At 40.1% G+C, this 23179-nt stretch overlaps 2 protein-coding genes across 4 annotated transcripts; both read left to right on the top strand.

Annotated features, from left to right (window-relative positions):
• The first annotated feature begins 18730 nt into the window (after positions 1–18730).
• LOC140881904 (UPF0481 protein At3g47200-like) lies at positions 18731–21287 on the top strand. Of its 3 annotated transcripts, XM_073287586.1 has the most exons (3): positions 18731–18777; positions 19285–20976; positions 21167–21287. In XM_073287586.1, exons 2-3 carry the CDS (start codon positions 19687–19689, stop codon positions 21203–21205), a joined length of 1329 nt encoding a protein of 442 aa, XP_073143687.1. In that variant the 5' UTR covers positions 18731–18777; positions 19285–19686; the 3' UTR covers positions 21206–21287. The 3 variants fall into 3 exon arrangements, with proteins under 3 accessions (XP_073143687.1, XP_073143670.1, XP_073143680.1); XM_073287569.1 differs by lacking the exon at positions 21167–21287 and having other exon boundaries at positions 19285–21021; XM_073287579.1 differs by lacking the exons at positions 18731–18777; positions 21167–21287 and having other exon boundaries at positions 19524–19575; positions 19655–21021.
• LOC140881917 (universal stress protein PHOS34) lies at positions 21250–22969 on the top strand. Its single transcript, XM_073287600.1, has 4 exons — positions 21250–21525; positions 22110–22219; positions 22313–22431; positions 22587–22969. The coding sequence occupies exons 1-4, from the start codon at positions 21348–21350 to the stop codon at positions 22663–22665; spliced, it is 486 nt and encodes a 161-aa protein (XP_073143701.1). The 5' UTR covers positions 21250–21347; the 3' UTR covers positions 22666–22969.
• Positions 22970–23179: the final 210 nt, after the last annotated feature.

Below are 23179 nucleotides of genomic sequence, written 5' to 3'. Positions count from 1 at the left end.
GTTCAAATTCCAAAAATTCCAATTTCATGCCTTAAGAAAAAAAAATAATTTTATCTAAACTTAAACATGCAAACTAATTAGGAAAACTAATGCTACTAATCTGAACAAATAGCAATAAATGAAACATAAATCTTACAGACTTTGAGGCGAGATCCCTTGAGTTTCGGCAACCGGTAGTAGGCACAGCCCAAACCAAGACCGTGCTCTGATACCAACTGAAACGACTCAAAACCTACTACTAAAATAATGATTAATTTAATATAAAAAAATACGGGATTTTTTTTTTCTTTTAAAAAAAATTTGCCATGACCCGTTTGAAACTATTACAAAGCCAACCTGTCACAGACAGCAATTTAGCAAAAGAAAGAGACACCCGATAAATTTAATCCAAATACGGTAATCATCAACAATCTAGAAAGGGGAGTTTATCCCACTCAGTGGCGGAATAAAAATGTTAAGTTTACATGCCAAAAGTTTTAAAACAGGGAAAATACCTCTGCCTACGACAGACAACGTATGAAAATATTCCACTCATAAATAGAAGACAACATCAGAGTTTGCGGAACAACTAAAGCACGTCGGTCAAGGACCTGCACCACCGGTGACCTCGCTCGTGGGATCCTGCCCCTCAGCCTCAATGTAATAATCATCACCTGAAAACAATAAGTGGATTGAGTCGAAAGACTCAGCAAGAATATTGGGGGGGGGGGGGGGGATAACGAGTACTACATAAATACAAACACAGGCAAATTAAAAATAGCTTGTAATAAAATAATTTTGTGCCCTTAACTTAAAATAAGTTATATCTAAATGGAAGGAATGAACATGAATGCACATATGCATGGCTAAGTCGATCATAAGCAATAAAACTGAGTAACCATGCGGAATCATTGACATAAATATTTGAACTTAGATCCTTGAATTGTAACTCTGTGATTTCGATCATGATCATGGCTGCAGTGCACTATGCCGCAAGGAAGTCAGGTAACACCCAACTCGTCTTGCCCATACTTGGTAAGGGAAGCCAGGATTTTTCCCAACTCTTCCAAACCCGTAAATTTGGTAAGGAAAGTCAGAACGTCTCCTAACTCGTCCAAACCCATACATTCTATAGTCACAATCATCTCACTTTGTTCCTAAAAAAAATTATTTTCCTTTCATACTTGAATATGAGACTTAGCATGCGTATAGAAATATGTCATAAATGTAGAAATGATGTAATTGTAAATATTAAGCGATAATCATGCATATGGCTCACACAAGAATGATCGGGATGGTGATTTAGGAACTAAACCAAGGATGGAAAATTTCAACCCAACAATAGCACGTATGACAATTTGAGCGGTTTACCCGAAAAATTTATAACTTAATAGAATCCTATCCAATAAGGATTCCGCTTGAAACCACGAATCCACGACGCTTAGAACTAAGTAAAGAAGTCATCCTCTGAATTCATTTCCTAAACAAGCAATTACAAAAATTTAAATTCCAGGCAGCAGCCTTATTGGTTTCAAAATCTGTACCTAGTCAAACAAAACTCTAGAACCCGACCAAAACTTATCCGAATTGATTCCCACTTGAACCGACGTATTCCCAACATCTTAGACCATTTTCGAACCTGAGCATTTGGCCAAAACCCAAGTTTAACCTATGTTTCAAAAACTATCTCCAGAAAGCAGCCCTTAGCTTCAAAATCTGCACTTACATTAACTTCAAACTAAACCCAAAACACATGGGTGATTGCCTAAAAACTCCAGCCTCTATCCTAGATTCAAACCAACCTTTTAACTCACTCAAATCCGCCCTTAAAACTCCCACAATCCAGCTCAATCCTAGCTCAACCAAGCAACTAAAACAGACCCCAACAATCCAAAATTTCCGGATGCCCTACGCCCCATCTCCCGAACCATCTCTAAGCCATCCTAGGGGATACCATGTGATCTACATATCACCCATGGTAGCTCCTCAATCACCATCCAAGTCATCCCAACACAAAAACAGAAAATACCACAGTTTCGAACCGATTTTGCTAGCAAACTTCAACAAAATTCGAAACCTCAAGACATGAAAATAAAATTCTGGTAATGTGCACGGTTTGCATAATAACACTTACTTGCATTACAGATTAATATACATATCATAAACAGCAAGCAGCACGAATTCACAGAAATAAAAAAAATCACATGAAAGTCTCGGCTGGGAAAAAGAGGAACTCGAACAGGGCATGATTCGTATAATATATATACTTCAACAAAAAAAATCACCAAGAAATTCAAGCCACATAATATCTAAACTACAATAGGCAAGGAAGGAACCATATCCTTGCCTATCAAAAAGAAATTCGAAAGACAAAGAGCCCGGAGCCGAGAGATGAATCGCAGCAGAAACGAACAACTCGAGTTAGAGGGAGCTGAAATCGAGCTCCAGAATCACTACCCACTTGCTATGGAATGATGAAATGGTGAAGAAATGACAAAAATGGAGCTTAATGAAGAATAGAGAAGAAGCCGATGGACTCCATGGAAGAACAGGGCAAGAATCGTCTTATTGTGTGATTGAGTGTGTGAGTGCGTGAGTTTTGTGTGAGAGTGAGTGTGAGTGTGTGGATGTGTGGCTAGGATTGAATCTTGTGCTAGATTAGGTAACCCTAGAAAAATGGAAGTGTTAAGAAATTTAGGTGAAAAAAATGTTATACACTAAAAAAAATGTCAGGCTAATAAAGAAATTAGGACTACTATTTAAATCGCACTAAATAAAAATACCAGCTTAAAATCCTAATTTTAAAATATTTAATTTGATTTTTACTAGTCCGGAAATTAAAATATTAATTTTTCGCAAAAGTCAAAAATAATAAATTCTAATGCGCGGAAGAATATAATATTTAGTCAATTAACCACTGAAAATTTAAAATAATTAAATTAATTAAAATAATAAATATTAAAGACTAATTTAGGCATGAAAATTAAATTAAGAAATTTTAGGCGTCACATCCTCTGTACTAGGATTGTTTCTTGTCCTACGAGGAGCCATTATCTGATAATAGAATATCAATGTATAAACAGTTAAGATATCAAAAAGATCATTTCAATATCTCTCATTTTCTGTTCTTTCAATTCAATCATGCTCAATTTCTTATCTAGAATCATTTTGATTCGTTCTTGAAATTCTCAAAGGGAATCGTTCTGATTCACTGTTCAATCATGAATGCTTTACAACTAATTCAAAAGTCAAGTAGTAACATAATTTTAAAGCAGTTAATCATGCTTGCATGGATTTCATATAATCATGCAATGTAATAAATCTCATGCGAAAATCAAATCAAGAGGACTCAATCTACCCCGCTCTCAGCCTTCAATGTACTCAAGGTATCTCAACCTCTCTCTGAGACCACCTAATGTGGAGACCTCGGGTGCAATTATTTTAAAAAAATCAATAAGACATTTGGCGACGCATACCTTACATTCGGCGACGCAAAAACGCGTCGCGGAAAGAATTTATTTTTTTTTTAACTGGGAGGCGCGGGCGCGCGGGCGCACCTGCATTGTGCAAAATTGCGCACCGGATGCGCGGCCGCGCCCCTGGACTGCGCGGCCGCGCTGGGGCTTCGAAAATCTCTATTTTTTTTCTTTTTTCTTGCTCCAAAGACCTGAAATGGTGACCTCTCAAAGTCTTGATCACAATATACAATAAAGAGATGTCCGAAAATCATTCAAACGAGTATCAAATGCAATAAGTTTGAAACTTCCAAATATTCAACAAGTTTTCAACATTTATTTAAAATCATTCGATTGCTAGACCCGAGCTCCACTTCTACTCTCATTTCAAATCTTTAAGGTCCTCTAAAGCTTGAACCCGAACCTCCTGTTGCAATGCACACACACAAGACAAAGCAACAACGGGAAAACCGGTGAGTATAAAAACCCAGTATGAATGACAGAAACAAATGAGTATTTAAACATTTCAATGATATCAATATAAATCCATAAGTAATCTCAAATGGATAATGCATGGGTGAAATGCATGCTCAAGAATCTGGGGTTATCAATTCTCTGATTCAGTCTGAATCTCGGTCTTAGGGATCCCAAGGAAAAAGAAAACATAACGTCACCACCTACTCTCCCAATCGGGGTGGGCGTTGAGCTTCTCAACCCCGGACTTCGGCACTCTTATATAGAGTATTCTGGTCATGGAAGTTGCTCTACATTCCATGTCACTCAAATATAGATCCAAACGTCTGCTGCAATCTAGGCAAGTCTGCCATCAAATCTGAACAAAGTCTGGCTCAATATGAATGAGATGATGCAATTCAATATATCAAAATCTCTGCTCAATCTGAGAATCTGATCTCATATATCAAATCATTAGCATGAATAATATATCGATAATCATCGAATAAAATCAAATTCATAATTTCATGATATTCAATCAATTCATATAATTCAAATAATATAACAAATACGTGTGTGATTTATTGGGCTCGAGAATCTCAAATCTTCTCGAGGATTCAATCCCAAGCTCTTCATTGTCTATCCATACCTCAATTCCAAGTTCGGAATGCTCAAGTCTTGAAAGCTACATCAATATGAAACTCATATCAATTTCTTGTCATTCTTGCTAAATAATCATTTAACAATTTCTTCAAGATTCAACCCGACGGCATAACGTCTAAAAATCGGGTATTTCTAAAATTCTTAACATCAATATTACTAAAATTCCATCACAATATCATCATCAAAATCATCTCTAATTTTTGAAAATCATTAACCGAAAATTCCAAAAATTCCAAAAATTCTTCGAAAATAAAAAACATGTTCAAACGATGGTATATTCTCAAATCATTTTAGATATACCATCTCTATTATTTCAAGAACATATTTATCCAACTAAAATTCAAATCCAACAACATCTCAAAATTAGAACTTGGTAGAATTTAATCATACTTACGTAGAAACGTAGCTCTTGTTGCGAGGATCGCAAAACCGTGCTCAAATCAAAATTCTACCGGTTGGATTTTCTTGGATCGAGGCTTGAAAAGCTTGAAAAGTCTTGGTTATGGCTTTCTCTCTCTCTCCGTGAAGTTGTGAAGATGGGAATGATTTGGAGACAACACTTAATTCTCATTAAGTGTATTGTCTAGCCAATTTGCATTTTAGTCTTTGAAACTCTCCCAAATTGCAATTTAGTCCCCGATCATTTATAAAATTCAATTTCAGTTCTCTAATTATGAAACATAAAATTTAATTCCAATTCTCATAAATTATTTAATTGGATATTTTTCGGGGCATTACAAAATCCATCATCAATAACCAATGACCCTAACACTAAGTCTCTGAGGAAATAAGTCATCTCTGGCACTATTTCAAATCACTGTCTTTCTGAATCATTCTAGGAAAAATCCTAGAACTGATCATATGAAAACTAGCACAAATCTAACCTCTAGTTATGCAATTATCTACCAATTCATCACAATTGAATATTAATCATAAAATACTTGAAATTAACTCTAGAAAATTCCCAAATCATAAATCCATGTGATTGTCAAAATACAGCTTATTACCATTCTGTTAACATACAACAAAACTATCAAACAGAAAACTCAAATATATCATCCGTCAAAATCATCATGAGTGCCATCATTCTTCTCTGACCGCGTCTGAGCTCCCTGCAATGCATATACCTAACCCTGGATCTGAGACTTCTGACCATCTCCATGATGCCTACTCTGCTGCAATGATGTCTCAGACTGTCTACTAATTCGAGATCCCATTCTAGAAGCTTGACCACTTTGTCCACTACGCTTGGGACAATCTCTCTTGAAGTGATCAACACTTCCACAGATGAAACAAGCTCCAACAGCTGCTCTACAATTTTCAGTGGGATGGTCTCTCCCACAATGATCACACTACAACTTTTTCTTTCCCGACTAACGAGTCTCACCAGATCCTGTAGATGAAAAAGATTCGGATTTCTTAAACGACTGAGTGCGGGGACCCAAAGAACTCGTGGGTCTATATGAGAGAAAATACCTATTACGTCGAATGTTATCCTCTGTCTGGTGACATAGACTAACTAATCCCTCACAAGTCATGTCATTACCCACAGCTACTCGATCATGGATTTACGGATTAAGGCCCTGAAGAAACAGACTGTACATGGCCTCAGTGCTATCAAAAATCTGGGGGCAATGGGGCAACAACTCAAAGAACTTCAACTGGTACTCGTCAATAGACATCGAGCCCTGCCTCAAACTCAACAGCTCACTAGCCTTCGCCTGTCGAAGTGCAGGAGGAAAATAAAGCTTATGGAAAGCTGTACGGAACTCATTCCAAGTAGCAACTCCTCGGGCTGCAATGATAGGTGCGAATGCAGAACTCCACCACCTCTGCGCTCGTCCTTCAACAATGAAATCGAGAGTCTCCATCCTTAGCTCCTCAGTGCAACGGAACTATCGAAAACAAACCTCCATACGTCGCAGCCAGTTCTCTGCATCCTCTGGTGACTCACCTTCGACCAAAGGTTTCGGACCCATCTGCATAAACATATGCATACTGAAATGCCTGTGATCATCATGGCGATGGTGATGATGGCCCCGATGATTCTCCCGATCGTCCTGATCACCCCGACGTCCACCAACGCTGCTATGGCTACTTTCATCACCATGTCCCGCCATCTATACGATGATCAAAAGGTTAATTCCCAATTTCAACAATCTAGATCCCAAGATTACTATGCATGCTCTGATACAATAAATGTAGTGATCCGCGCCATGATCACCTACTAACCATGTGAGACCTCGGTTCTAAACAACTAATCTCGGCTTAAACAACAATTAAGCATACAAGATCCAAGACCAAAGTAAGAAAGAATTTTTTTTTTTTAAAGGAGGCTGCGCTCGGGCGGGCAAAAACTGCCGCTCGAGCGCGTCCTAAACTCCAGCACTGCTGGACAATAAAAAGGGGGGGGGGTGCGCTCGGGCGGGCAAAAACTGCCTCTCGAGCGCGCCCTAAAGTCAGCGCTGCTGGATTACTCGAACTGGGGTGCGCTCGGGCTGCAAAAGCTGCAGCTCGGGCGCCCCCCTGCAACAGAAACAAAACAGAGCAGAAAAAGCTTGGCAGCTCAAACTAAAAGTTATTCCATACATCAAACTCAAATTCATGCATTAAAAACATAACTTCTCCAGTTATTACATGAAATTCTAGCGTTGATCAACTACGAACAAATCTATAACATGCAACATAAGACTCGCATAATCGATACAACATAAACAACGAAGTTCGAGATCTAAACATGTTCTAATATAACTAGATAAACATATTGACACGACTTCTAAACCGAGTCTCACTTCTACAACTTTCCCTCGGAGCTAACCATGCCTCTTCTGACTTGTTCCTGCCCCACCTGTTGCCAAGTACACATACAAAACAAAGCAACAGCCGGATAACCGGTGAGAATGATAATCCCAGTAAAAACAACATATCAATTAATACAACAATAAACATGCTTTCAAGACAACAACGAAATCAATAACAATGTAATGAAATGCATGTCTTTAAACCGGGATATCAAATCTGATAACGAGGGATTGCTGCTGTGCTTTTGGGATCCCGAGGGTGAGATTACGTAACGACTCACCGACTCACCCAATCGAGGTGGTGCCACGTATCCCACTCCTCTAGACTTTGAGCTAATGAGTATGCTAGCACTAGGTGAAACGACTACGACCTAGGCCACTCAATCATAGTTCCCAAACGTCTAAACAAAAAGGGCGGTTCTGCCCGCTGAAAACAAGATTGGCTCAAGATGAATGCATAACAGAAACATAAAACATATCCATATAACAAAAGCTCAATCAAAACAACAAAACACAAGTTCCTCATGCTAGAACGAGTGTAGATGCAAGTATGTGATTTTAAGGAAAACTCGAGAACCAATTGTCCCGAGTATGCTATTCCGCTATCGATGTCTGCCTTTACCTTTCAATGTCATAGATCCAACTCCGAACAAGCTACAACAAAAGATTGTATCAACAACTATACAACCTAAACAACAAACAACGGTTCAGGGATATCTCTTTACCGATCTTCGTCCAACTCTTGACGAACAATGCTGCTAACACGGGCTTGACAAACTCCAAACGAATCTGTTCAGATACAAATCAAAGATCAATTACCATGATCGACTTACAAGCCAAGTTCAACAACTTCAAAAACGGTTCAAATCTCCAAAACTCAAACCGACGGCATAACGGCTATAACTGAACAAACCGACAACGCAGACAGCAGTTCAATAGCGATATAACCTCATAACAATTCTAAGACAACCAAAACAAGGCAATCCCAACAAATCTCAAATCACAATTTTCGAAAATGGCTTCCAAAAATCATAACAATTCCGAACGTCGCTCAAATTCAAAACCGAGAGATAATAGACGATCAGAACTCTGTAGAGAACAACATACTCGAATCTAGAACGATTCTAACAACATCCAAAAACTAGAATGTATCTGATCGTAGAAAAACTTACGATATAACAGAGCTCTCACTGCAGTGATCGATAATCTGCCTTCAGAAATAATTTCTAACGGACGGATCGAGCTCGGACTGAAATCTAGAAGCTTGAAAAGGTGATGGGGCGTTTCAATGGAGGAGGAGCCGGCTAAGGAAGGAGAAGGATTAAAGAGAAAAGAAAAAAAGTTGAGTAGATAATATATAAAATCCACTATTTGCGTTTTAGTCCCTGAAAAATCCAATTTTTGCAAAAAGAACCCTGATCAAAATCAAGTCGGCTCGTGAACTCTGTAATCTCCTATTAACTCAAATAAACTCATTTAAGATAAAAACGGGGCGTTACAATTCTCCCCCACTAAGAAGAGATTTCGTCCTCGAAATCAACAAGAACCACAACTCATAAGATAGAATAAAGAACTAAAGACAGTAAGAAGAACTCACGTCATCCGAATAACTCCGAAAATCGCTGTCTCATGTCAGATTCTGTCTCCCAAGTCGCTTCCTCGACGCCGTGACGGCTCCACTGCACTTTCACCAATGGAATCGACTTGGTTCTGAGTTGTTTCTCCTTCCGATCAAGGATCTGAATCGGTCGCTCAAAGTAGCTCAGAGTCTCGTCTAACTCGGCTTCGTCAGGCTGAAGAACATGAGAAGGATCTGGATGATACTTTCGCAGCATAGAGACGTGAAAAACTTCGTGAATACCAGATAAAGACGGAGGAAGTGCAAGTCTGTAGGCAAGATCGCCTATCTTCTCGAGAATCTCGTACGGCCCGATGAATCTCGGAGATAACTTCCCTCTCTTATCGAATCTGACAGTGCCTCTGAAAGGTGAAATATTTAGAAAGACTCGGTCTCCCTGATCAAAACTCAGAGGTCTACGCCTGACATTCGCATATTCACCTGTGTATCTTGAGCTGACTTCATTCTGGTCTGAATGATCTTAACCTGCTCTGACATATCTCTAAGCATCTCCGGTCCCAAATCTGGTGACTCGGACAATTCATCCCAAAACAACGGAGATCGGCACTTCTTACCATACAAAGCCTCAAAAGGCGCCATACCGATACTCGCTTGGAAGCTGTTGTTGTAAGAAAACTCGACAAGAGGCCAGGAATCCTGCCAACTAGTGCCAAAGTCTAGCACTACCGCTCGCAGCATATCCTCTAACGTCTGGATAGTTCGCTCTGACTGTCCATCGATCTGAGGATGATAAGCTGTACTCAGATGCAATCAAGTACCAAGTGCCCCCTGAAGACTGTGCCAAAAGTGAGAAGTGAATCTAGGATCTCTGTCTGAAACGATCGACTTCGGCACACCATGCAATCTCACAACATTGCTAACATACAACTCAGCCATCTGATCATGACGATACGTCATCCTGTACGGAATAAAACACGCAGACTTCGTCAATCGGTCGATCACTACCCAAATGGCATCGCATCCTCGAACGGATCGTGGTAGCTTCGTGACGAAATTCATGGAAATGTGATCCCACTTCCATTCAGGAACAGATAGACTGTGCAACAGACCTCCTGGTCGCTTCCGTTCTGCTTTTACTTGCTGGCAGTTCAAACACCGAGATAAAAACCTCGCTACGTCGCTCTTCATTCTCTTCCACCAGAACTGACTTTTCAGATCGTTGTACATCTTACGACCTCCAGGATGAATACTAAACCGACTGCAATGAGCCTCTCGGAGAATACGCTGTCTCAACTCCGCAACATCAGGCACAACAAGACGGTTATTCACAAACAAGACTTCATCTCTAACCTGGAATTCAGACTGATGCCCAGATCTGACTTTCTCTACTGAAACTTGAATACTCGGCTCAGACTTCTGTGCTTCTCTGATTGCAACAAACAACTCCGGCTCGGCTTTAATAGCAAACACTCTGATAGTCTCCCTATCTGTTTCAAACTCTAAGCCAGAAGTGCAACAATCATCGATCAACTAAGAAACACCGATAGTAGAAAGAGATAAAGAACAAAGCTTTCGGCTCAAGGCATCTGCAACTGCATTTTACTTTCCGAGATAATACTTGATTTCGCAGTCAAAATCTTTCAACAGATCTAACCATCTTCTCTGTCTCATATTCAGCTCTGCCTGTGAAAACAAGTACTTAAGACTCTTATGATCAGAAAAGATCTTGAAAGACTCACCATAAAGATAGTGACGCCAGATCTTCAAAGCAAATACAATCGCAGCTAGTTCAAGGTCATGAACCGGATAACGAGTCTCGTGCGGTTTCAACTGCCTCGATGCATACGCTATAACGTGCTTGTGCTGCATAATGACACAACCTAAACCTCGGTTAGAAGCATCACAATACACGGTAAAACCTCCAGTACCCTTCGGAATAGAAACAATCGGAGCACTGGCTAGTCTCCTCTTTAGATCAACAAAGCTCGCCTCACAATCTGAAGTCCAAACAAAAGGCGCATTCTTCTGAGTCAGCTGGGTAATCGGCTTAGCAATGGACGAGAAACCCTCGATGAAACGACGGTAATAACCAGCTAGTCCGATGAAGCTTCGGATCTCAGGTACTGATGTCGGTCTAGGCCAATTCATAACCGCTTCAATCTTGCTGGGATCGACAGAAATCCCATCTTCAGAAATAATGTGACCGAGGAAAACAACTCGATCCAACCAGAATTCACATTTCGACAGCTTGGCAAACAACTGCTCCACTCGTAAGATCTGCAAGATGATCCTCAAGTGCTCTGCATGGTCAGTACGGTTCTTTGAATAGATAAGAATATCATCGATGAAGATAATGACGAACTCATCTAGATAGCGCTGAAAGATACGGTTCATCAATCCCATAAAAACCGCGGGAGCATTAGTCAAACCGAATGGCATGACTATAAACTCAAAGTGACCATACCTCGTTCTGAATGCGGTCTTAGGAACATCTTCCTCTCGCACTCTCAACTGGTGATAACCTGACCTCAAATCAATCTTAGAATAGACAGAAGAACCCTGCAGCTAATAAAAAAGGTCATCTATTCGGGGTAAAGGATACCTGTTCTTAACTGTAGCCTGATTCAATTGGCGGTAGTCAATACAGAGCCGCATAGAACCATCCTTCTTCCGCACAAATAGAACAGGAGCACCCCAAGGCGATACACTAGGTCTGATGTATCCCTTGGCAATCAAATCCTCAAGCTGCTCCTTCAACTCTCTCAATTCAACAAGTTCCATACGATAAGGAGCTTTTGAAATAGGTTGAGTACCTGGCACTAAGTCAATGCTGAATTCAACCTCTCGAATGGGTGGCAATCCAGGAACATCTTCCGAAAACACATCCGCAAATTTTCTAACCACCGGTAAATCCACCAAAGCTGGGCTAGATTTCAGTACATCAACTGCATACATCAAAAATCTTTCTGCACCTTTCTGTAGCAAACAAGTCATAGATAACACTGAAATCAAAGGAATTCTAGATCGAGAACCCTTACCAAAGAATTTCCACTCGTCTGCCATTTCAGGTCTGAACCTGACAACTTTCAGAAAACAATCGACTGTTTCCCTGTACTTGGTTAAAGCATCTATACCGACAATACAATCAAAATCTGACAGTCAAAGCACAATACAGTCGAATTCTAGAAATTTCCCTCAAAACAGAGCTCACTGTTCCTGACTAATCTGACAGAAACAATTCCTCCACCCAAAGGTGAAGTAACAGCTACTACTGTAGGCAACAATTCAGTAGGTAAAGCATGCAATAACACAAATTTCTCAGAGATAAAGGAATGGGAAGCACCTGTATCTATCAAAACATGAGCAGAATGACCAAAAATCGAACAGTTACCTGCTATAACATCATCAGGTGCTGCCTGAGCCTGATCCTCTGTCAAAGCAAAGACTCGTGCCTGCTGTCTCGGAGGCTAGTTCGCACTAGAGTTACCTCCCTGTCTGTTCTGCGGCTGGGGCTGGAAGGAGTGCACTGCAGAAGACTGCCTCTCGGGTTGAGCTGTAGGTCGAGATGAACTCCCACTCTGAGCTCGATCATTAAAACGCTGAGGGCACACCTTAGAGAAGTGTCCCGATTGCTGACAGGTGTTACAATTACCGAAGACTCCCACACACTGATCCGGTGAGTGTCTTCCCCCACACTTGCTGCAGTACAAGGATGATGATCCAGAACTCTGTCCTGAACCAAATTGCTTCGAACCACTGGAACTAGAATAACTGTTCCCCTGCCTCTTGAACTGTTTACCTCTTGCTTTGTACTGATCTTTTCTGTTTCCCCCACTGTTTCCACCTTCATACCTTTGCTGCTGGTTCTGATGCTGCGGTGGCTGATTCTGATACTGAGATGGTGGGTTCTGATACTGCCTCTGTTGCTGAGGTGCTACCTGGTTACCTCTTTGCCTCCACAAGCCTGCTTCTGCTCCCTTTGCGTGATTCATGGCATCCGCAAAGTTGTTAGGCCTGTTGGTGTTTTTCAACGTGAAGACGTCGGGGTTCAAACCATTGATGAACTGATCTGCCTTAGATTCTTCATCTCCGGCAATTAGCGGTGCAAAACGCAACAGACTATCGAACTTAGCCACGTACTCTTCAATGTTCAGATTCCCTTGCCTCAGATTGGCAAACTCTGCTCCCTTATCTTTGCGATACGAGATAGGGAAAAACCGCTTATAAAATTCATATTTAAAAAGAGTCCAAGTAACTTCCGTACCTCTACTCTCCATTGCTTTCTTTGTCATGATCCACCAGCTCTTAGCAACCCCACGTAGCTGATGAATGACTAACCTGATTCTGCGGTCATCTGTGTAGTCTATGGAATCGAACAACTGATCGATATCATCCAACCAACTCTCGCAGTCAACTGGATTTTTTGAACCCATCAGCAACGGCAGATTAAACGACTGAAACCTCTTCAGCAAGGTTTCCATAGGCGTTGCTGAAGCATCCAACTGATCAACTTCAGTGCTAGCTTGCTCAGTCGCAGGGATAACTGGCGGTGTGTTTCTGTTTATCACTCGACGAGGACCCATCTGAATAACAAAGGTTAGGACACGAGATATCTCAATCGCTACAATCAGTGCCCTTACAACCGCTTGGAATACCGGATACCAGTCGATAACAGAGCCAGTTATATCTCAAGTAGATCATGCTTTATAAATTAAATCACATAACCATGTAATTCAATAATTCTCAATAATAAAGAATGCTCGCATGGAATTAAGTACACAGTTAAAATAATTCAAACACATGCGAGGAGCCAATACACGTAGACTCGATCTACCCGCTCACTCTAGTTCGACCAAGAATCTTATTGCTCTGATACCACTTAATGTGAGACCTCGGTTCTAAACAACTAATCTCGGCTTAAACAACAATTAAGCATACAAGATCCAAGACCAAATTAAGAAAGAAAATTTTTTTTAAAGAAGGTTGCGCTCGGGCAGGCAAAAACTGCCGCTCTAGCGCGTCATAAACTCCAGCACTGCTGGACAATAAAAAGGGGGGTGCGCTCGGGCGGGCAAAAACTGCCGCTCGAGAGCGCCCTAAAGTTCAGCGCTGCTGGATTACTCAAACTGGGGTGCGCTCGGGCTGCTAAAAACTGCAGCTCGGGCGCCCCCCTGCAGCAGAAACAGAACAAAGCAGAAAAATCTTGGCAGCTCAAACTAAAAGTTATTCCATACATCAAACTCAAATTCATGCATTAAAAACATAACTTCTCCAGTTATTACATGAAATGCTAGCGTTGATCAACTACGAACCAGTCTATAACATGCAACATAAGACTCGCATAATCGATACAACATAAACAACGAAGTTCGAGATCTAAACATGTTCTAATATAACTAGATAAACATATTGACACGACTTCTAAACCGAGTCTCACTTCTACAACTTTCCCTCGGAGCTAACCATGCCTCTTCTGACTTGTTCCTGCCCCACCTGTTGCCAAGTACACATACAAAACAAAGCAACAGTTGGATAACCGGTGAGAATGATAATCCCAGTAAAAACAACATATCAAGTAATACAACAATAAACATGCTTTCAAGACAACAACGAAATCAATAACGATGTAATGAAATGCATGTCTTTAAACCGGGATATCAAATCTGATAACGAGGGATTGCTGCTGTGCTTTTGGGATCCCGAGGGTGAGATTACGTAACGACTCACCGACTCACCCAATCGAGGTGGTGCCACGTATCCCACTCCTCTAGACTTTGAGCAACTATAATGAGTATGCTAGCACTAGGTGAAACGACTACGACCTAGGCCACTCAATCATAGTTCCCAAACGTCTAAACAAAAAGGGCGGTTCTGCCCGCTGAAAACAAGATTGACTCAAGATGAATGTATAACAGAAACATAAAACATAGCCATATAACAAAAGCTCAATCAAAACAACAAAACACAAGTTCCTCATGCTAGAACGAGTGTAGATGCAATTATGTGATTTTAAGGGAAACTCGAGAACCAACTGTCCCGAGTATGCTATCCCGCTATCGATGTCTGCCTTTACCTTTCAATGTCGTAGATCCAACTCCGGACAAGCTACAACAAAAGATTGTATCAACAACTATACAACCTAAACAACAAACAATGGTTCAAGGAAATCTCTTTATCGATCTTCATCCAACTCTTGACGAACAATGCTGCTAAAACGGGCTTGACAAAATCCAAACGAATCTGTTTAGATACAAATTAAAGATCAATTACCATGATCGACTTACAAGCCAAGTTCAACAACTTCAAAAATGGTTCAAATCTCCAAAACTCAAACCGACGGCATAACGGCTATAACTGAACAAACCGACAACGTAGACAGCAGTTCAATAGCGATATAACCTCATAACAATTCTAAGACAACCAAAACAAGGCAATCCTAACAAATCTCAAATCACAATTTTCGAAAATGGCTTCCAAAAATCATAACAATTCCGAACGTCGCTCAAATTCAAAACCAACAGATAATAGACGATCAGAACTCTGTAGAGAACAACATACTCGAATCTAGAACGATTCTAACAACATCCAAAAACTAGAATGTATCTGATCGTAGAAAAACTTACGATATAACAGAGCTCTCACTGCAGTGATCGATAATCTGCCTTCAGAAATAATTTCTAACAGACGGATCGAGCTCGGACTGAAATCTAGAAGCTTGAAAAGGTGATGGGGCATTTCAATGGAGGAGGAGCCGGCTAAGGAAGGAGAAGGATTAAAGATAAAAGTCAAAAGTTGAGTAGATAATATATAAAATCCACTATTTGCATTTTAGTCCATGAAAAATCTAATTTTTGCAAAAAGGACCCTGATCAAAATCAAGTCGGCTCGTGAACTCTGTAATCTCCGATTAACTCAAATAAACTCATTTAAGATAAAAACGGGGCGTTACAAACCAAGAGCTTAAGCTTTCATTTAAACTTAATCAAGAACAATCAGATAAATTATAGCGGAAAGTATTGAAGATATACAACCAAATCGAAATAAATACCGAATAAAATTAAATCTATAACTCTTCTGAAGACTTATTCTACCAATCCTTGGTCACCGACCAACTACTGTTCTCGCTCGTGGTCCACCTCCAAACCTGCCTCGTTGAATGGGTGTCTGAGATAAAAGCAGGGACGTGAGCGCTAACGCCCAGTACGTAAAGTATCGAATTTACAGGTCTATATGATGAATGAATCATGAACTATGAATGATCTGGGTAAGCTGGGATCATATCTGAAAAATCCTGATGAGGACATAGGTGCCTTCAGTATGCGCACGCTGCTCCGAAGATTCAGTGGGTGCCATACATACTGAACTCGATCTTGGACTATCACCGTCGTGGGGAAACCGCACACGCTGCCCCGTCGGTTCAGTGGGTGTCACACGGTACCCTATCGTACAACAAAACAACCCTAGGGCTGAGCGACCCCAGAACAACTGGCTTTCTCAAAGGATAACATGCTCAAAATGGTATGTAAATGCTGCATACAAATTGTGAACAATATATCATGCATATCATGACAGATAATAATGCAATACATAATTATGCAACACATAAACATGTATATTCAGCTGGCTATCTCAGTCTGTACTTACATATCTTAATTACTAAGCAAGCTACACCAGCTCTAATGTCCAAGCCTATAGTCCGCACTACAATGCAAAGTACTCATTCATCATAACCTTATTCTAAAAGTCTTAACTAAGCTAATAGATACTCCCAAAAACTAATCAGAGTCTAGACTTATACCTGCGTCCGTCGTCAACCCTTTGATGTCGATGCCCCAGAACTGGAGCACAACTCCGCTGCGACTCGCGGACGCCTCGCCAAGACTCCGCCCCACGCCTAGGAATGCTGGAAACCCTTAAACAACTCAAGAGACAAGATTGGAAGGTTGGAAATGAGCAAGAAATTGTGATCTCGGACCCTATACTTATAGGCCACGATCGGAGGCTCCGATCGCATGATCGAAAGCTCCGATCTGCGCATGCATGCCATGTTTTGGATGGCTACGATCGGAAGTTCCGATCTCCTGCATGCGGCTACGTGTTCAAACCACCTTACGCCTGTTTCTGGTCGAGATCGGAACTCCGATCGCAGGATCGGTAGCTTTGAACTATTTTGGAACCCCAGGACCTACCCTACCATTTTCGGACGTCCCAAATCTAATTTTCCACTCATTTTAACCAAATAATGAATCCTTAAATATGTTTTGACACTTTTAAAATTATACGTCATTTTATAACTTGTTTAGAATCACTTAATCTCGTAAAATGGTATCGGGCTACTACAACAATCACGTGCAACATAGAAATATGTATAGATAACATTCTTGTAAAGAGCATACAAGCTTCAATCCACATTGGAGACCTTCAAGAGTGTTTTAACATTCTGAGGAAGTATAATCCACGTGCTTAAGACCAAGGAGGATAGTTCATGTTTTTGAAGGTCCTTGGCCCGTTTGAGAAAAGTCTATAAATAAAAGGGAACAATATGGCCAACCTTCAGAGCATATCCATTCATTAAATCTACGTGCTTAAGCCCGAGGAGGATAGTTCATGTTGGAAGGTCCTTCATCCGTTTGAGAAAAAGTCTATAAATAGAAGGTCTCCTTCAATTAAAAAGTACACTCTCATTTTCTCAATTTATGCTCTAAAATCTCTTTAGTTTTTGTGAGTACATATTTTGATTTTTGAGTGGATCGTTCACTTGAATATGGGAGGGTTTTCGTCGGGCGTTCCCCGGCACCTCTAATCTCATTTCATGATGCAAGTGACGACCCTAATTTTACTGGATTGGATACGTGAGGAGCCCTTGTTTTCCTAAAACTGTGGTTTACTCTAGTTGACTGAGCACGCGGAAAACCTTCTTCAGAGTAACAAGATTTCATACAGCATCAGCGGCATAAGACTCAATGAAATTGTCACAAATACAAGTAGAAATCCAGAGGCAAGGTGTCTTTTTTTAAAAAAAAAAAAAAAAGAAAAAAAGAAGAGAGAAGATGAAACTGGAGCAACATGAGCAAGACTACATTTCACCATATCTTGGTTCCAAAAAAATGTTTGAATTGGGGTGCACATGATATGTTATATCTACATTTCACCATATCTTGGTTCCAAAAAATGTTTCAATTGGGGTGCACATGATATGTTATATGTCACCCTTACAATCTATAATAGTCGATCACTAAAAATTGAGTGATTACTAGATGCATTAACGTATCTTCTATGTGGTATTAACGCTGAAACAATCTGAAAGATGAGGCCCCTAGCTTAATTCCTACATATTGAACACATCCATATTGCAGCAAAAGAATTGCACATAATCGCAAAATTTAGCAATCGAAATAGAGGCATTTTTTCAAGCATTTAGTGGAAGCGCGATGTATGACAAGAAGAATGGACATTATTAATGTGAAAAGGGAAGGAGACGGATGATGAAATATTGGGTAGTTGGTACAAGGACTTTAAGGAAGGGAATTAATTAATCATAAGATGCTTGATTTTACTCTCAATATGCCCAGAAAAATGAATGAACCTGTTTCTTCTTAACTTGCATTTATGTGTTTATGTCGCCAAGCAGATTAGGGGTCGGTCATACAATCTACATATCTAGTTTGAGCTATGAGAGTTTAGGAGATATGTAATGATGTTTTCATTTTCTGGATTAGTATTAATGATTGTGTTTTTCCATTTCCGAAGCTTGTGTTGATAAATTTTTTTGTCATGATTATCTATTCGATTAGCCTTGAATTATCATGGCACGAGAAAGACACTGAAGCCTCGGTCATCAATACAGGTTTCTTGCCAACTTTTGTAATACATCTTGTCTCCACAAATTATGGTTCATTTGCATTTAGCTGTAGATGATAATCAACCTCCTTATTCAAAAGTTGTCTTTTTTCTTCACATTTTTCCCAGGAAGCAGGCCGATCAACAAGTTTGCTCAATAAATATTTGATTTAGTGAATTCACCCTTTTAATTTCTGTAGTTGTATCAGATACGTAATTGGATGAATTATAAGCACCATCTATCTGGAAAAAAAAAAAAAAAGAAGAGAAGAAGATGATTCAAGTATAGAACATTTTGAAGTTTAATCTTTTATGTGCTTTCTTACTTTGCGTCAGAGACTTAAATGAAATTCTGGCTTTGCGTTGGCTGAGACACAGAGTTGAGAGATTTCATGAACTTCACAAGTGTGTTGTGGTTGTACTGGAATTTGATGCTTATGATTATCATCAAGCAATTGAAAATGCTTTCTAATAGAAAACAATACTTTTGTTTGTGCTTGGATTTTCAATGAAGGAAGCAAATCTCTCTGTACATAATTCCTTACTTTCCTTTGGAGGAATAAATTCCCTTCAGAGAGTTTTCCATCTACGAAGCATAAGAAATATTACAGTTGTCCGTCCACTTTCAAGCTAAATGATAATTATTAGAAAGCTCTAGTTCTAAACTCTCAAGTAACCTTTGATTCCCATCGGTCTCCGCGGCTTTAAATTGGGACAGAAGACAATTCCGTGCAAGCAATACCTAAGAGAATTCAAGAACCAACATAGGCCAATGCACTACGAATACTAGTTCATGATTTGAGTTGTAAGTCATTCTAAGTTTCAGTCATCAATTCTTAGTATTTAGTCCCATGTTAATTTTGGTCCTGTTGGTGTAATTTCAGGAGCTTAAGCGGACATAATTTTTCATTTATTTATGATGGAAGTGGGCTCCAGCTCTCGGGAAATATTGGATCCCAAAAAGGATCATGTGGCGATTGACATAGTGCATGAGGAGAATCTTGCATACTTAATCAAAGAAAAGATGGATTCCATTTCTCCGTCGCATTGCGTTTGCAGAGTCCCGGAACAACTTTTCAAAGAATATAGAGAATATTACTTCCCTTCAACGGTTTCGATTGGCCCCTTCCATCGCCACAAAGTCGAAGCCATGGAGGAGAAGAAATGGTGCTATTTCGACACGTTGCTGAGTCGGAACCACAAGGCAGAAGAAACTTTGGACAGTTGCATCAAGGCCGTGAGGCATGTCGAAAAACAGGCAAGAAAATTCTATGGCCAAACAGTCGACATGGGCAGCGATGAGTTTGTTGAAATGCTACTAGTTGATGGCTGTTTCATAATCGAGCTTCTTCTTGAGTACGCGATCAAGAGTTTGAGACGGAGAGACGATCCGATTTTCAGCACAAACGATACGATCTATGGGATAAGAAGGGACTTGATCTTACTAGAAAATCAAGTACCCTTTTTCATTCTTGAGAGACTATTCCACTTGGTCCCAATCCCCACTCAATGCCAATTATCCCTCGTAGAACTTGCCTTGTGTTTCTTCAAAAACATCCTTTCAATGCACGACGAACATATCCCTCGTGAAAAATATGATCCCAAAATTCATCACTTACTCGACCTCATCAGGCAGCATTACCTGCCTACATCACCTGAAGTCCTGTCAAACGTGCAACACGAGCACAAAAATCTACCCCACCATGCAATCCATCTCGTCGACATCGGAGCAAGCCTCAAACCGATGATTTCCGAAGAAAGTCCTCTCAACATAAACTTCCTCGACGGAGAACTCAAGATCCCACCTCTAAAAATCGATGGTTACACCGAAATCTTGTTCAGAAACCTCATAGCAATGGAGCTATGCTGCCACGAGCTTCCGAAACACGTCGCATCCTATGCGGTCTTCATGAAACGACTACTCCGGTACAAAAGGGACGTGAGATTGTGCCAAATGAAGAAGATTCTGATCGATGGGTGTGGGAGGGAAGGACAAATTGTTGGCCTTTTCAAGAGGTTGTGTGTGGATGTAGATATAGACAACACGAATTTCTCCTACAACGAGATTTGTGAAAGGATTCATGGGTATGAAGCAAACTCAAAGCAAGTGTGGTGGAAGAGATTAAGACATTCTTATCATAGGACTCATGCGGGAGTCGCAAGCCTCAGTGTGGTTCTGTTGTTGTTGGTTTTCCTTTTTACAGGGGTATTGTTCTTGGCTGTTAATTTTTTATTTCACCATTTTCAGTGAAATTTATTTGCCAAACAATCAATATTATCATTGTTATTATTTTGAGATTTTTACCCTTTTCTTAGCCAATAAAGTGAATAAAGATGATTTCTTTCTTTAAATAGACCAAAATTCAACTTGATATATATTTTTATTCCGACGGTAGAAAACAAAAGAAGTGCATCAGCTAATGGATGACGATTGATGGCTGCCTATACTTTAGTTCAACGCACTAATTGTGCATCTGCGGTCCCTTCTTTTTGTCGAATCCGACTCGTGAAAAAGTCAGACAAAGAACATATAATTGTAGAAAGAGAAGCCAAAAGTTCATAGAGAGAGAGAGAGAGATGGCGTCTACCAGGAGAGTTGGCGTGGCCGTGGATTTCTCGCCGTGCAGCCGAAAAGCTCTGCAGTGGGCGGTGGATAACATTGCTCGAAGCGGCGATCACTTGATCCTTGTCACCGCACGCCCCGAGGGCAACTATGAAGAAGGCGAGATGCAGCTCTGGGAGACCACCGGCTCTCGTATGCTATCTTTATCATTCTTCTTTCTCTGTATATGAATGATTCTTTGGTGGGTTTCATGGGAATCAGTGACCAAATAAGGAATCTGATATTGGACCATTGTTTTTTTTTTTTCTTGATCTGATTATTGACCCTTTAAAGGTAGCTTTTTTGCGAGTGGTTTTTCTCTTTTAACCGAGCTAGAACGAGGCTAGGGATGTTGATTTTGGTCCAGCTGATGGTTTACCTTTTCTTGATGCTCCAGGAAAAATTCTTCGAGATTAATTAAATTTGTAGTCAGTAGATTCTTCATCTTTGTTTTTCATTTTTATGTAAAAGTCAATTCTCCTGGGAGTTAGTTTCTTAATTTGATTCATGATATTGATTGCACGACTAGTGAAGGGGAATTATGTGCAGTGATGTTCACCAAAATCACAAGCTTATCCACTGTTGCAAAATAAGGTGTTATTAGGCAGCTATTTATCATCAGATCTCATATTCTGTAGCTCAAAACTCGTGTCATTTTTGTTATTCACTTGTCAAATGGACAGCGATCTATTTCGTGTCATTGCGAACCAACTGATCTACTTTCATTATCTTGTTAGCTTTGATTCCTTTGTGCGATTTCTCGAACCCTGCTCTCATGAAGAAATATGGGGTTACTCCCGACCCCGAATCATTGGATATTGTCTCTACAGCGTCGAGGCAGAAAGAGGTGAATTTCAAGTTGTATTCACTGCTTCCATTTTGTTTCTATAAAATTTCTGTATTGCAATATTTTAAACCATTCGTCTCCACTCGAATTCAGATCACGGTGCTCTTGAAAATCTTCTGGGGAGATGCTCGGGAGAAGATATGTGAATCCATCGACCACATTCCCCTTGATTGCCTGGTTGTTGGGAATCGTGGGCTTGGCAAAATCAAAAGGTTTGATTCATGCTATATCTTTCTAGTTGTTCCAAGATTCTCATTTTTTCATTTCTCGACCTGTAGACTACCCTCATGGAGGACCCTTTTCGTTACATATTCCATGTGTCTAACTGATCGTTCATAATGGTTTGCATCTCAACATTAATCTGCAGGGCCATAATGGGAAGTGTGAGCAACTTTTTGGTGAACAACGCCCCTTGTCCGATCACCGTAGTGAAGAGCCATGACTAGACTCAGACATTTCTGGTCCTGCAGCTTGCCCATTTTGTTCTCTGAACTCCAAAATGTTTTCTGTAAAGTAAATTTTCGACCGGAGGAAGCTTATTCAGTTTACTTTGTGTAGTGTGTGTTTCTGTAATAAGATGGAAGGATTTCAAAATCATTTGTATGGTCATTCTTGTGTGCTTAAGCACACTGAAGGCCTTTGTGTTTGTATGTTTTGTGTGTTCTCCGAATAAAACTAACTGTATTTCAACTGTTGTGATTTGTGAAGCGAGATAAGATATTGATATTAATACATCAATTTGGTTCGATATATTCGTTGCTTGAATTCTTTAAGCTCCTCTGCAAGTTGTCTATACAACAGAGCACTCCATTTTTAACATAACGATCCAAGTTACGGGGATGTTGAATTTCTCTTCAAGTAACTTGACCAATGAGAAATTGCTGATTATATAATTTTTAATATAGAAAATTTTGATTAAATCACAAGTATATTCTCTTTTGGCAACGAAAAGTACTAGAC

The sequence above is a fragment of the Henckelia pumila genome, chromosome 1 (assembly GCF_033568475.1).
Source record: "Henckelia pumila isolate YLH828 chromosome 1, ASM3356847v2, whole genome shotgun sequence".
NCBI lineage: Eukaryota > Viridiplantae > Streptophyta > Magnoliopsida > Lamiales > Gesneriaceae > Henckelia > Henckelia pumila.
Note: the sequence above shows the minus strand (reverse complement) of the source record. Positions and strands in the feature narration are given on the sequence as shown.